The 14,568-nt window shown below is 45.4% G+C and overlaps 1 protein-coding gene across 1 annotated transcript in view; it reads right to left on the bottom strand.

Moving 5' to 3' along the window:
- The window catches only part of AQR (aquarius intron-binding spliceosomal factor), a 125,163-nt gene that overhangs the window by 38,988 nt on the left and 71,607 nt on the right, over positions 1-14,568 (bottom strand). Inside the window, exons 26-27 of the mRNA XM_043516838.1 lie at positions 4,792-4,902; positions 990-1,099 (exon numbers count right to left, since the gene is read on the bottom strand). Coding sequence (XP_043372773.1) covers positions 990-1,099; positions 4,792-4,902 — 221 coding nt within the window. The remainder of the gene's footprint in view (positions 1-989; positions 1,100-4,791; positions 4,903-14,568) is intronic.

The following is a 14,568-nucleotide window of genomic DNA, read 5'->3' as shown; positions in this document are numbered from 1 at the left end:
AGTGAAGTCAGTGGGACTACTCACACATGTAAAATAAAGCATGTGAATATTTACAAGAACAGGGCCCACATATGTACAAAAGTTAAGATGAACTGAAAACTTTATGAAATATGTATAATTGTTAATCAGAGACATTCAAAATATATTATTTACCATTACAGTATAAGCCCTTTAGTTTAAATGAATGTTAAAAAATGCTTTAAAAATTGCAAGCAATTCTATAAAATCATTACAAGCAGAAGGGATCAGAGTTTAAAATTTCAGCCATTCTATAATATGCAATATTCAGCATATTGCAAATCAAAATAATATGAATAGCTGAAAAGAGATTTGAAATTCCAAAGGGTGCATTATTTTAGCCTTCAATTTGCATTTCATTAAATAAACTCCATAAAATGTGTACATGCTTAAAATATATTTACAAAGTTCAAACATCTAGATGAAGATGGTGAATACACAATTGCCTTGATATGTATAAAAATAGCAAAGTACAGTTTTTAAACTGAATTGGCTACAAAACTGAAAAAGAAAAAAACCTAACTAACTTAAGCTATAGTGAAAATAAAAGCCCTGTATTCAGGGCTCTAAGGGTATGTCTACACTGCAATTAAAAACCCACAACTGGCCTGGGCTTGGGCTAAGGGACTGTTTAGCTGCAATGTAGACATTTGGGCTCTGGCTGCAGCCTGAGCTCTGGGACCATCCCACCTCACAAATCTTATAGCCCAGGCTCCAGCCCGAGCCCAAGCCCTGCAAGCCCAAGTTAGCTGACATGGACCTGTCAAAGATGTTTAACTGCAGTGCAGACATAACCTAAGTTACAGTTGTAGTAATACTAAGTTAGGACATAATTTTATGGGAAAGGAAGCACGAGTCTAAGCAAACTGCCAATTGTTTATTACCAACGAAAGTAGGAGTTTAAACATACACTTGCCATGTTTACACAAATTAGCTTATCATTAACACCTTCCTCTGGCCCATCAGCTCACCTGCTGAAATCTTTCTCTGTCTCCAATTCCTCCTCTCCATGACCGAGACGCAGGAGGTGGCGCTCATCAATGTCTAATGCCATGATTTTCTCAAACAGCTGGTTCAAGGCCTAGAGATTGACAAGAACAGGGGAAACGGCAGTTTTTAGAAGTTCAGAGGCTCTTGCAGGGAAAACTGAAGATTTACTATTGAGCATGCTAGAAAAGGATGCCTAGTTTGGTAAGAACTGGAACCAAAGCAAACATAAAGGCAACACTTAAATTAGAGCTCTTAATCTTGGGGAGGAAAAGAAGTCAGTCTACTAATACTGCTGCCTTTATATGCTATACACACACACAGTTAAAAAAAAGCCACAAAACAGCATTCACCTCTACTTCAAGCCTCCACTTAAAAATATTGGCTATCGGTTTACAAAACCCTTTCAAGTACTAGACTTCTTAGCATACAATTATTTTTTGCTATGAAAGCAACAAGTCATGAAGAAATGACACCCAAACCAAATTTTGTCCATTTACCATTTATTGTACATGAATTTATCAAATAATCAGGAAAAGCTTTATCTAATCCTGGCAGATATCCTGGCTACGTTACAACTGCATAATTCAACTCTGCCTTCCTAAAATTCCACTGTAGTTTCAACTGGATAGGATATACTTCGCATTCTGTCTTAAACAGTTATGGAGTAGTGCTGTTTATAGGCTTTCACCTCAGTATGGCTTCATTTCACTGATGACTAAAAGGAATCCCTGTGTACAGAAGTTTGCAAACACTAGCCTATATGCAGGTAATGAACTCCCTAAGGATTACCTCTCCCATCACCTTTTGCTTCATCAAAAGCAGGACTACTTCAGACTCAGACAGAAACCACTGTACCGACACAGCCTGGATACCACTGTTCCAGATTGTAGCCAATCAACAGAAGGGTGGGGAGAGCTGTGGGTCAACTGCATGACTGCTTATATTTGTTTTGGTGGAAGATACAGAAGTGGTTGCTCTCTTGTTGTGGAGTGAGGTGGGATATGGAGGAAGTTACTTAGAGAGATTGGGAGGTATGTACTAAGAGTGGCTGAACTCCCCCAGATGATGATAATGTTACATGACCTAATGACTGATCTAAGGAAAGGGGCAAGCAGAATTGGCAGGTTTATACTGCCTGAAGTGAGAGGAGGCTGCTAAGCAGGGCCTAAGGACACTTTCTGACTAATACACACACACACACGGGGTGGATGAGTTAAAGGTGCATCTCTGGACTGCTATAGTGGTAGGTTTTCCTGATCATATTTGGAAGATGAACAGATAAGGAAGACAACTAGATTTCTTGACTACATAATAATAAGAAAGGTAATTAGGTCTCTATGGCTGTGATGAGACGGTGGATGTAGGGAAGTGTTGTGTCTTGTCTTTCACATACAGACCAGACACAAGCATTATAGGCCTGGATTCTATCAAAAAAATTGCACGTGTAACTAAACTGATCTAGTCCAGGGGTCGGCAACCTTTCAGAAGTGGTGTGCAGAGTCTTCATTTATTCACTTTAATTTAAGGTTTTGCGTGCCAGTAATACATTTTAACGTTTTTTAGAAGGTCTCTCTCTATAAGTCTATACATTATATAACTAAACTATTGTTGTATGTAAAGTAAACAAGGTTTTCAAAATGTTTAAGAAGCTTCATTTAAAATTAAATTAAATTAAAATGCTGATCTTACGCTGCTGGCCCGCTCAGCCCGCTGCCATTCCGTTCACCTAGGCCGGCAGCAAGCTGAGCAGGGCCTATGGCCGGGACCCCGGCTGGCAAGGGGCTGGCAGCCAGAACCTCAGACCAGCAGCAAGCTGAGTGGAGCTGGCGGCCGGGACCCCAGACCGGCAGTGGGCTGAGCAGCTCAGTCCGCAGCCGGTCTGGGCTCTGTCCACTGGCTCCTGCCAGCCAGGGTCCCGGCTGCCAGCCCTGCTCAGCCCGCTGCTGGTCTGGGATCCCGGCCGTGCCCACAAAGAATGGGTACCTACCTTCTCCCTGACTCTAGCCCATTCTCTTCCTCTCTCTCTGCACTGAGCTGAGGGTGGAAGTGCACTGAGCACAGGGCTGGGGGTTGGGGTGTAGGGACTGGCCAGGAGCTAGAATGGGGGGGAGGGCGGCTCAGGGTTGGGGCAGGAGGTTTGGGTGTGGAATGCTTATCTGGGCACCTCCCATTTGGTGCGAGGGGTGCAGGTATGAATGTGGCGGGGGGTTGCAGGAACTCCCGTTTGGTGCTCAGGGTGGGGTGAGAATGTGGGGGGTGCAAGAGTCAGGGTATGGGGTGTGAGGGGGCTAGGTATGTGTGTGGGGCGCTGGAGTAAAGTCTGGGTTCATGGGGGAGTGCAGGGATCAGGGCATGTGGCTGGGGTGTGTGAGGGATGCTGGGATCAAGGCAGAGGGCTGGGGGGGTGAGGACAGCGCAGGAGTCAGGGCATGGGGTGTAGGGAGTGCTGGAGTGAAGGCTGGGGTTGTGGGGGGATGCAGGGGTCAGGGTAGAGGGCTGGGGTGTGTGAGGAGGGTGCAGGAGTCAGGGCAGAGGGCTGGGGGTGTGGGTTAGGGTCGTGTGGGTGCTCCCAGCCCCCTGCCCAGAGTGGCTCATGGCAGGGGGCTGGAGGTAATATGCCCTGCGTCCACCCCCCTTCCCCAAGACCCCATCCCCACCTCCTCCCCGGAGCACTTGTGGCTCTGCTTCTCCCCCTCCCTTGCAAGGGACATCGCCTGCCCTGCATCAGCAGCTGGCAGGACCAAGCTTCTTCACCCTGCCCCCGTGTTGGGGTGGGGGGAGGAGGGGCGATGGAGAAGAGTGGACTGGGGCAGGCAGGATTTTTAATGGCACGCTGCTGCCTGCCGGGGTCCCGGCCTGGGTTTGGCAGCGGGTTGAGCGGGGACTGGTGCCTGGGACCCGTCAGGCAGCAGCGTGCCATTAAAAATTGGCTGGCGTGCCATCTTTGGCATGCGTGCCACAGGTTGCAGACCCCGATCTAGTCCCACAGTGCAAACCTTAATATAGACACACTTAAATGAGTTTAGCTTTGCACAAATTAACCTAAACTGACTTAAATAAGGATTAAACTGATTTAAGTGTGTCTATATTTGGGTTTCAGAGTAGCAGCCGTGTTAGTCTGTATTCGCAAAAGGTGCCACAAGTACTCCTTTTATATTTGGGTTTGCATGGTATAGCTAGATGAATTTTATATTAATTTAGTAACACTAGTGTAGGGTGACCAGATAGCAACTATGAAAAAACGGGACAGGGGCGGGGGGGTAATAGGCACCTATATAAGAAAAAGTCCCCAAAACGGGACTGTCCCTATAAAAATGGAACATCTGGACACCCTACACTAGTGCAACTTGCCTGATATCTGAAAGCCCATAGTATCTGGCTTGTCAAAAAAAGTTGAACTGGGATGATAGTTCAGAGGTAAGCGTAAAATTGAGATGTTATTCTGTATAAAATTCTGTAGTCCAGATAGGACGACTGGGGCTATAATAGGTATTTCAGATATAGCAGAAGCAGAAAAGTCCCATACATTTAATAGGAGAACAATATGCAACTTTTTTGATTTCCACCCTAATCGCTTAAATGGCCTAAACAGAAAATGCATCTGATAACATACTTCAGAACATTTTAAATTTTGATTTCATCGTAACTTCCAAATCTGTTTTTGTCTAGCTTAAGACTCCACACAAACTTGTTCAAGTCCACATCAATGGAAATAACTGTACTATTGAAGCTACATAAAATAGAGTAGTACAAGAAAGTGTCACACAGAAGTTGTTCATTTACCTGGTTGGAATGTGTAACTATCAGGGTTCTCTGTTCTGGGAAATTATGATAGAGATTGGATATTATCTGCACAGCCACATCAGTTTTACCTGTACCAGGTGGGCCCACTACCTACAAAATGAAAAAAGAACAAGTATAGATGTGCGGTAATTTGTAACATATGACCACTATCCAGCTGGAAGAAGAAGTAGTTATTATGAATTGGTAGAACAAGATGGCTTGCCAAGAAGTATCTTTATTTTGACAAAGCATTGATTTAGGAAGCTGATGACCAAAATTCTATTCTAAATTGCTCCATTCATTGTCAATTGTGTGTAATTTGTAACTTTTTTGTGGACTCCAGATATAAATACAACAAGATTTAGTGAAAAATTTAGCCATGTGCAAATGCAGACTCCTGTGCAATGGGAATATACCTGATCATACAGACAAACTGCTGTCTCTGATTCCATGCTGTGCAATCTGAAACCAGTAAGCTGTGACCACTGCTTACTTTGTGCCAGGGTTTAGGGTTGGCAGTTAGTTGCTCCAGCACTACTGTGCTAGCTGCATCAGTTATAAATGTAAAAAAATTGCTTGCGCCCCGGCACCTCTTTCATTACAAATTAAGCATTGGCTGTCACTGAAACTTCCTCATACATGTAGGGTGGTCACAAGCGGCTGGGGAACCTCAAACATGGGACATGAGACATGGGACAATACAGAAAGACAAGAAAGAGCAGAGGCTTAAGCATCATGGATAAGAAAGGAGGAGTGGGACAGATTCATAAGTTGGATGCTAGCTTGAGGAGGCCTGCCCTTTTAATTTACAAATTAAAATCTGCAAAATCTAAGACTGTCCCTGGTGACATTATCAATATATCTGAGATTAATACATTTATAAGAAACTGCACAGAATTTAACATAATACATTATAATCCTACATCTCAGTTATAATTCTTCATATTAAGAGTTTGGCTTTGAAATTGACATATTTTACTCCACCCTGCCTATTTATGATTATAAATACAGTATTTTTATTTTTGTATTCACATGATTTAGTTACCATTGATGTAGCTGCATTATCCTTAATATCACCGCTTTTTGAAACATATGGATTTAAAAGCAGTTAAACCATCTGTCTCTGTCTACCCCGGTTATTATATTCACATCTGTCACAAATATATTTTAATTTACTTTACATACCCAAACTCAGTAGAGCTGCCAAATGCTATCCTTGAACCTGAGGGAGCTAATGTGAAGAATACTCTGGAGGAGTTCAATGTTTAAACTCAGATCTACTTTGGAGACTGAGCACCTCATATTTGCATCCTCGAGCCATCAGATTCACCCCTATATACTGAAGCAAACTAACTTTCTCTACACGTAAGATTTTAAATGTGAGCAAAAATCCAACTTGAGCAAGGTGTCCATAATATTTAGAAAATCTCAAATTTGTAGTATTTTGAAGAGAGTTAAGAAATACAGCACATATCTGATCAGAATGTCACAAGAACCTACATATGACATTTCAACCAATATGGGCCAAGTCCTACTTGCCTCCTTCAGACAAGCAGTCCTATGGACATGCAATTTGGACTCCTCATGTAAGGACAACAGGATCACACCTCATTACCATAAATAAGCACAATATACTCAACAGCGGTTCATTTTATTTATTATAACTGAAATGAAAATATGGGGTCACACTGTACAGTGAACTGGAAAGAGACAGGCTCAAACAGCTGCCAAAACAAACAAACAAACAAAAACAAGATCTTGTAGGCTCAAGCAAGTAAAAATTGCAAGAGGTTTGTCATTTACTAAATGCTCCTTTTAAATGTAATTTTTCACATTATGTCTAAGAGAATGCTCTCTGAAATCAGAGAAGATATTTTTAAACTGAAAATAAGTGATTAGCAAAATATAACCAAAACTTTACGTGATTTCTCTCAGTAGTTATTTTTTTCTTTATGGATTGCTGGAACTAAACACTATCAGGTACTACAATTTATTCCCAAAAGCTTTCCAATAAAAATATGCAGATGGTACTTCATAATACATTGTGCTTATACTGGAAAAGTTATTCTTACTGATTCATCAAAGATTAAATTATATTAATTAACAGCACATAATACTAGATTAAAAAACAAGATAAAACAAAGAGCTGCATCACCTCAAGATTTCCCCCCTAGTATTTTATATGTTGATTATATATTACTAAATGGAAATAAAGATTTTAAATTTACTAGTCATCTTTCCAGCTGACAAGTAAGGAATATTGGTATGAAAGGAGACTCCCATACACAAATGTGTGTATTCTTAGCCAAACGCTATAATTATTAAAAAGCCAGCAGTTCAAATCAATGGGCTTGTTCTAGAAAAAGTCATTATTAACTAAGAAATTTTTAATCACTTATCACTAGTGAACTTTACTGTTGCCCAAAAACTCTTTCATTTTAAAAGAACCCCTCAGGAACAGCAGATATAGTATAACTATAAGCCGTTTATTTATCATCATTCACAGGGTCGTCATTCATCTTAGTGCAAACTATGTTGTTAACCAATCCTACAGCCTTTTCTCAGCTGAGTAGTCCCACTGATTTCAGTGGGCCTACTAACATGAGTTAGGACTGCAGTAGCAGTCCATAAAAACGAACTTAACTGTAATTGGAGATTCTTCAAGATGTATGATCCCTGTCTGTATTCCATACAAAGGCACCATGCACCTGAGTCCTGAGATTTTTAGTAAGTAGTATCCACTGGTCTGCACGGGCACAGTTGTTTTCCTCATGCTCCAAACCAAGAGTATAAAAGACAGTGTGACTGATGCATCTCCAGTTCCTTTTCTCACAACAAATCTGATTATGATCTGCAGGAAAGGGGACGGAGGGCAGATAATGGACTAGTCAGGGACCATGCACATTGAGCAACCTCCAATTATACGTTTTGGAAAAAACAGCAATAAGTAGATGGTATGATTCATGTGAAACTCTGAAATTACTTTAGGGATGCATTTTGCATAGAGGAGAAGAGAGACCTGTTCTTTATGAATGATGGTTCATGGCAGATCTGCCGTGAGTGCTCCCAGCTCGCTTACCCTCCTGGCTGATGTGATGGTGAAGGCCACTTTCATTGAGAGATAGGACATAGAACATGTGACTAACCGTTCGAAGGGAGGTTTGGTGAGAACTGAAAGGACAAGACAGATCCCACTGTGGTGTTGGTTTCACCTCTAGTGGGAAAGTCCCTTCAGGAATCAAATCATCATAGGATGGATAAAGATAGTATGGTTCTCAATTGGAGGATGAAAAATGGACCCACCAGGAACTGACAAAGGCCCAGTGTCTTATGGGTAGATAGATAGTCTATTGGGATTCCTTGTATTCTAGACTATGGAACTAACCGGCATTGATGTGATCAAAAGGAGAAATACTTCCATTTGGCCAGACATCTCCCAGCAGAATCTTGCCTGCTTTGGTTGACACTGGATTGAACCACCACTGAACATGAGCACTCTATGTCAGATGCCCATCCAAATACCAGGCCTTAAGCTGAAAAGGTCCTGGGTTGGTGTGCAGGATTGTATCATGGTGTTGTATCAGCAGATCTAAAAATGATCAGATGTTGATGGGTTGAAACCCTCAGGCGGCCAAAGAACAGAACCGTCTCAGCCAGTTGACTGCGATGAAGATGACCTGAGCCATGTCATGATGGATCTTTTGCAGGACTTGTGGTATTAGCGGAATGGGAGGGAAGGCATATCTGAGATAGTCCATCAGAATAGTGGCAGGGCATCAATCACCCTTAAAGCTGTGGCCCAGAGCTGCTCTGGAGTAGTACATAGGTAGTTTCTTGTTCTCCTGCAAGGCAAAGAGATCCCAAGATGGTATTCCCCATTGAGTGAAGATATCATTAAGAACAGAACCATTCATCTCCCATTCATGGTGTGTGGAAAAATATCTGTTGAGATTGTCTTGCTAGGGAGTTCTGCACCTGTTAGGTATGCTGCCAAGAGGGATATGGGTTTTATGATATACCAGTTCCAGTGGCCGACTCGCTCTATACACAGGGGAAGGCACACGGTGGGCACGTATGGAATACGCATAGGGACCATCGCTCAAAGAAAAAACGGTTATCTACCTTTTTGTAACTGTTGTTCTTCATGCCCATTCCATTCTAGGTGTGCGTGCACGCCCACGTGCACAGTCCTCGGATACTGCTAAGGCAAAAATCTCCATAGGGTCAGCAGTGGTGCCCCCTTCAGTGCTGCACTCATGTGTCAGTAGGACCGGCGACACCCGATATACTGACACATGAGTACGGCACTCAAGGGGGAACCACTGCTGACCCTACGGATCCAGCTAAGGCAAAAATCTCCAACGACCACGCACGTGCACACACCTAGAATGGAATGGACATAAGCAACATGTCTCAAAAAGAACAAGTTACGAAAAGGTAGGTAACCGGTATTTCTTCTTTGAGTGCTTCCTCATGTCTATTCCATTCTAGGTTACTCACAAGCAGTGCCAACGGAGATGGGCTTGGAGTTCACAGTCCTGCAGTTTGCAACACTGCTCTGCCGAAGCCACCATTGTCCTGGGCCTGCTGGGTACGTGCATAATGGGACATAAACGTGTGGATAGACGACCAGTTAGCAGCTCTACAGATCTCTTGGATCGGCACCTGAGCCAAGAAGGCCACTGATGACACTTGTGCTTTAGTTGAGTGTGCCTTGACTATCACCGGTGGAGGCAATTCACCAGTTCATAGCAGTATTGGATGCAGGTTGTGAGCCAGGATGAAATCCTTTGAGTAGACACTGGGCAACCATTCATCCTGTCTGCCACCGCAACCAATAGCTGCGTTGACTTGAGAAACGGCTTTGTCCTGTTGATATAAAGGCCAGTGCCCTCCTGACGTCCAAGGCGTGCAATCTGAAAATTCCTCTTCGGATTTATGGGGCTTTGGGAAGAAGACCAGTAAGTGTGTGTCCTGGTCGCTATGAAACTGAGAAGCTACCTTGGACAGGAATGCCAGGTGCAGCCGCAACTGGACCTTATCTTTGTAGAATTCTGTATAGGGCAGTTCTGAAGTAAGTGCCCTGATCTCAGACATTCTGCAGGCAGACGTAACCGCAACCAGGAAAGAAACCTTCTGGGAGAGAAGAAGAGGTTCAAAGGGAGGCCTCATAAGCCTTGACAGTACAAGATTCAAATCTAAGGGAGGGACAGGATCCTGGACATGAGGATATAGCCGGTCCAGATCTTTCAAGAACTGGACTGTCATGTTGTGAGAAAAGACCAACCTGCCTTGGAACGGAGGATGGAAAGCCGAAATAGCAGCCAGGTGGACCCTGATCGATGACAGGAACAAGCCCTGAAGTTTGAGGTGCAGAACATAATCCAGGATTTGCAGTGAGGCCTGCTCAGCCCGAAACTGTCGTTCTGAAGCCCAGCACATGAACCTTTTCCACTTGGCCAGGTAAGTCGTTCTAGTGGAAGTTTGGGTGCAGGAGACTGACGTGGTCTTGGAACAGCAGGTCCAGCCAGAGAGGCAGCTGCAGTGGAGCGGTTACCAAAAGGTCCAGCAGCATGCCAAACTAGTGTTGGCAAGACCACTCGGGAGCTATCTGGATAACCTTCACCCTGTCCTGTTTGATCTTCATGAGGACTCTGTGGATCAACAGCACTGGCAGGAAGGCGTACATCACAGCCCCCAATCATGGAAGAAGGAAAGCATCTGACAAGGAACCACTGTCCATCCCCCAGAGTGAACAGAACACGTGGCATTTCCAGTTCTGACGGGACATGATCAAGTCAAAACTGGGGAGTTCCCCACTTTTGGAAGATGATACTGACCGCCTCCAGATGAAGTGACCATTCGTGGTGAGACGAGAAGGTCCTGCTGAGGCGATTTGCTAACACATTCCTGGTCCCGAGCAGGTACACGGCTACCAGATGAATGGCATGCACACACAAGTCCCAATGGCGGAGAGCTTCTTGGCAAAGGGCCAACGATGTCGCTCCACCCTGCCTGTTGATGTAATACATTAAAGCAGTTTTGTCCATGAGGACCTGCACCACCTTGCCCTTCAGGTGGGACAAGAAAACCTGGCAGGCCCACTATGAAATGGAGGAAACGTCTGTGACCTTAAAATCTGGAAATAGGCATCCTTCAAGTCCAGGACAGAGTACCAGTCTCCCAGATCCAGGGAGTGGATGATGGAGACCAGGGAGACCATGCAAAAATTCAACTTCCTGAGAGACTTGTTGAGGCATTGCAGGTCCAGAATAGGTCTTAGGCCCTCTTTTGCTTTCGGGATTAGGAAATAACATGAGTAGAATCCGTTTGTCATGTCTCAGGAGACCTCCTCCACCGCCCCTGTATCCAGGAGATTCTCAACCTCTTGAATGAGGACTTGTTCATAAGAAGGATCCCTGAAGAGGGACAGGAAAGAGGGTGGAGGCAAGGAGGGAGGGCAGCCAAAAACTGCAGGGTGTAGCCTTAACCCACTGTCTCCAGCACCCAGCGGTCAGAGGTGACCACGCTGAATGGTAGGAATGAAGATGGTTGAGGAAAGAACAAGCTGGATCCTGGGAGGTGACTGGGGCTTCGCTCTTAACCACACCCTCAAAACGAGCGCTTTTGGCCCCCAGGGTGCTTTGCCAGACCGGGCTGCGCAAGTGAGCGGTAAGAGGAAGGGCAGTGGTGGATGAAACTAACATTCCTGTCCCTTCTCCTTGCAGACTCTGGACGAGGCTGCCAAGGTCTTGGTGACCAGAACTGGTTTCTTGCAGACTGCGGCATATGCATGCCCAACAAGCGAAGGGTGGCCTCAGTGTCTTAACCCATGCAATCTCACATCCTGGGCCAAATCCTGCGGGAAGGACTCCTTAATTTATGAATTATGAATTTATGGAGGAAGTCCCATAAATTGAAATTGTATTCCTCTAGGAGAGCCTGATGGCTTGCCACCTGGGATTGTAAGCTGGCAGTTGAATAAATTTTCCTCACAAACAGGTCTAATCTTTTGGCTGCTTTATTTTTGGAAGTTGAGCTGGTACGCCCTAGTTTATCTTTTTCATTGTCTGCAGAGACTACCAGCGAGCCTGGGGGAGGGTGTTTGTAAAGGTACTCAAACCCTTTGGTTGGGACAAAGTATTTCTTTTCAGCCCTTTTAGAGGTGGGAGGGACAGATGAAGGAGTTTGCCAGAGGGCCTTGGCAATTTTGAGGACATTGTCATGCACTGGTAGTGTGACACAGGCTGGGCTAGAGCTGACAGGTGTCTCCCTGCTTGGCCATTTCCTCCACTTCCAGGCCCAAGTTGTTGGCCACCCGTCAAAGTAGGGCTGCTGTTCTTTAAAATCGTCTGGCAGGCTAGCCCTCGAGGGTCCTGCAACCACCTTGTCTGGGGATGAAGATGATGACCGTACCACAGGGGGAGGGAGGCTTACGGATGGGTGCAGTCTCCTCTACCTTGACCCACGAGCACGCCTCATGCACCAAGCCTTGTACCGTTGGTGCCGCCAGCTCTTGCGTCGAGCCAGCAGCAGATGAATGGTGCGAAGGGGGCATTGCCATGACCAGCACTCCTCCTGCACTCCAATAAGGTCATCGTGCTGGCCACTGGCTGTGCTACCAAGGCAGCGCCGTCAATGTCGACGTTGCATGCCCATTCATACCGGTGGAGTCTAGGCAAGGGGCTGAACTGCCCTTCCATGCCAAAGGAATCCCCTTCCAGTGACCAGGGTGGGGCAGTCGATGCCGGAGTCTGCCTGCTGACTGTTGCCGGAGACCGGTACCCAGAATGCGGCTATTGCCCTGGATTTGAGGGGTGTATATAACCCAGAATGTGATCAAGCTAATTGCAACCATATTATGTGCACTCGGCCACTATGAATTAATGAAATAGACCACCACACAGTTAAAGGTTAATTTAGAGACAGGCTTTCAGAAACAAGGTCATAACTACTGGCAGTTTTGCTAACCACTATGGGAGGAGGGGAAGAAAAAGTAAACAGAGCGAAAGAAGACATGTGAATGGACAGCCTTGAGTCTAGATGCCTCTGATAGTAAAAGTTAGGAAAAGTGATGATTTACGAGGGGTCATTATGACCTATGTGTTTTGTAGAAGTTAATTATAAAAAACTTAGCTAATAGAGTGTATTTGGGAGCAGTCCTTGGGAGCCATCCTGGGAGAGACATTTTCCTGACATCTTTACTCCGTGGCAGGAAGGTGTTTGGCCAACGCTTACCTGTCATTGATTACTCAGTACCATCTCAGAATATAGGTAAACATCTGGGATGTTTTAAACCTATTGCTTATGTCTGTGTGTATGCTTAAATCTAATAAAATGCAGTGTTAGACAAGAGCATGCTTACTTGCATTACTCTTTCACCTGACAGAATTGCTGAGTTCCTGTTGATTTACTCCTTACATTGCCTGGAGTGAAACAGGTAAATTGCCCCGTTCGGGATTCTGACATCCCCATGTAACAAGGAGATCGGTGCCGGTATCAAGGGGAGCAGTGCTGGGGGATTGGAGACAAGATGGAGAGTGCTCCCACTGGGTAGGCGAGCAGGACCTGCGCCGAGAGGATGACTGGCAGGAGGCCGAACGGTACCAGTAGTATGGAGACCAGTGTACCTCTCTAGGCGATCCGCATTGAGATGGTAGGGACTGTGATCGCGGTGACCGAGGGCGAATCCCAGAGGATTTGGGCTGCGACTCCAGCGATCTGCGGTGCGGAAGTGGAGAGTGCTGCTTTGTCTCAGGGGATGGTGGTGCTTCACTTCCCTGAGGGGTCTTAGCGACTGGCTTGCCCTTGCGGGGAGTGTTTGCCAATACCTGCTGCACATGCTGCATCGGCAGTGCAGGAGGAGGCCTCTGCTCTCTTGCCACTGGGGGAGCTTGTGAAGGTGTTAGTGACGTCAGTGGTTTAGGTCCCATGCCACACCTGGGAGTCGGTGGTGGACCTTTTAAGGGGGCTCAGGGCCCCAACTGGGGAGGCACAAACACATGGCTCCAAAGTGGGTTCCTTGCCCAATCACCCATGGCCCTTCTTGCTTGGTGCTGGGGAGCAGTGTTTCTTGCCTTCTTTTGGGGCACTGGCGACATGGAATGGTACTTGGCAAGTCCTGGCGCAACAGCTTTGAGGCCGGATTCCATGAGGAGAGCCTGTAAACAAATATCTTGCTCTTTCTGCATGTGGGGCCGAAAGTTTTTACAAATACAGCACTTATGTCTCATGTGTGATTCCACCAAACACTTGAAGCTGCTGCTATGGGGGTCACTTATAGGCATAAGCCTGTTACAGTCCACACAGGGCTTAAACCCAGGAAAGTGGGGCATGCCCCACCTGGGACTAAACTTCTAACTACATGTAACAACTACTTAAAACTAACTACTATAAAGACAAACTATTTGCAAGACCTTAAGGCTCAAAGTCAGTAAAGATGAAAACTATGGCTATGCAAGGAAAAGCACTCCACCTAACCACCACGGGCAGTAAGAAGGAACTGAGAGAGCACCTGATATACTGACACATGAGCGTGGCATTCTAGGGGGCGCCACTGCCGACCCTACTGATACAGCTAAGACAAAATACTGCAGCGACTGCACATGGGCGTGCACACGCCTCAAATGGAACTGACATGAGCAAGCACTGAAAGAAGAGTAAGTAAAGTTCCATTTTCTTTCCTTCCTCTGTGTTTGTGTGCTACATAAGACGAGATGGAGAGGAAAGCACACATAGCATGAAGCCTAATTTCAAAAAGCAGCATTGAGTGTCGAG

The sequence above is a fragment of the Dermochelys coriacea genome, chromosome 6, assembly GCF_009764565.3.
Source record: "Dermochelys coriacea isolate rDerCor1 chromosome 6, rDerCor1.pri.v4, whole genome shotgun sequence".
Taxonomy (NCBI): Eukaryota; Metazoa; Chordata; order Testudines; family Dermochelyidae; genus Dermochelys; species Dermochelys coriacea.
Note: the sequence above shows the minus strand (reverse complement) of the source record. Positions and strands in the feature narration are given on the sequence as shown.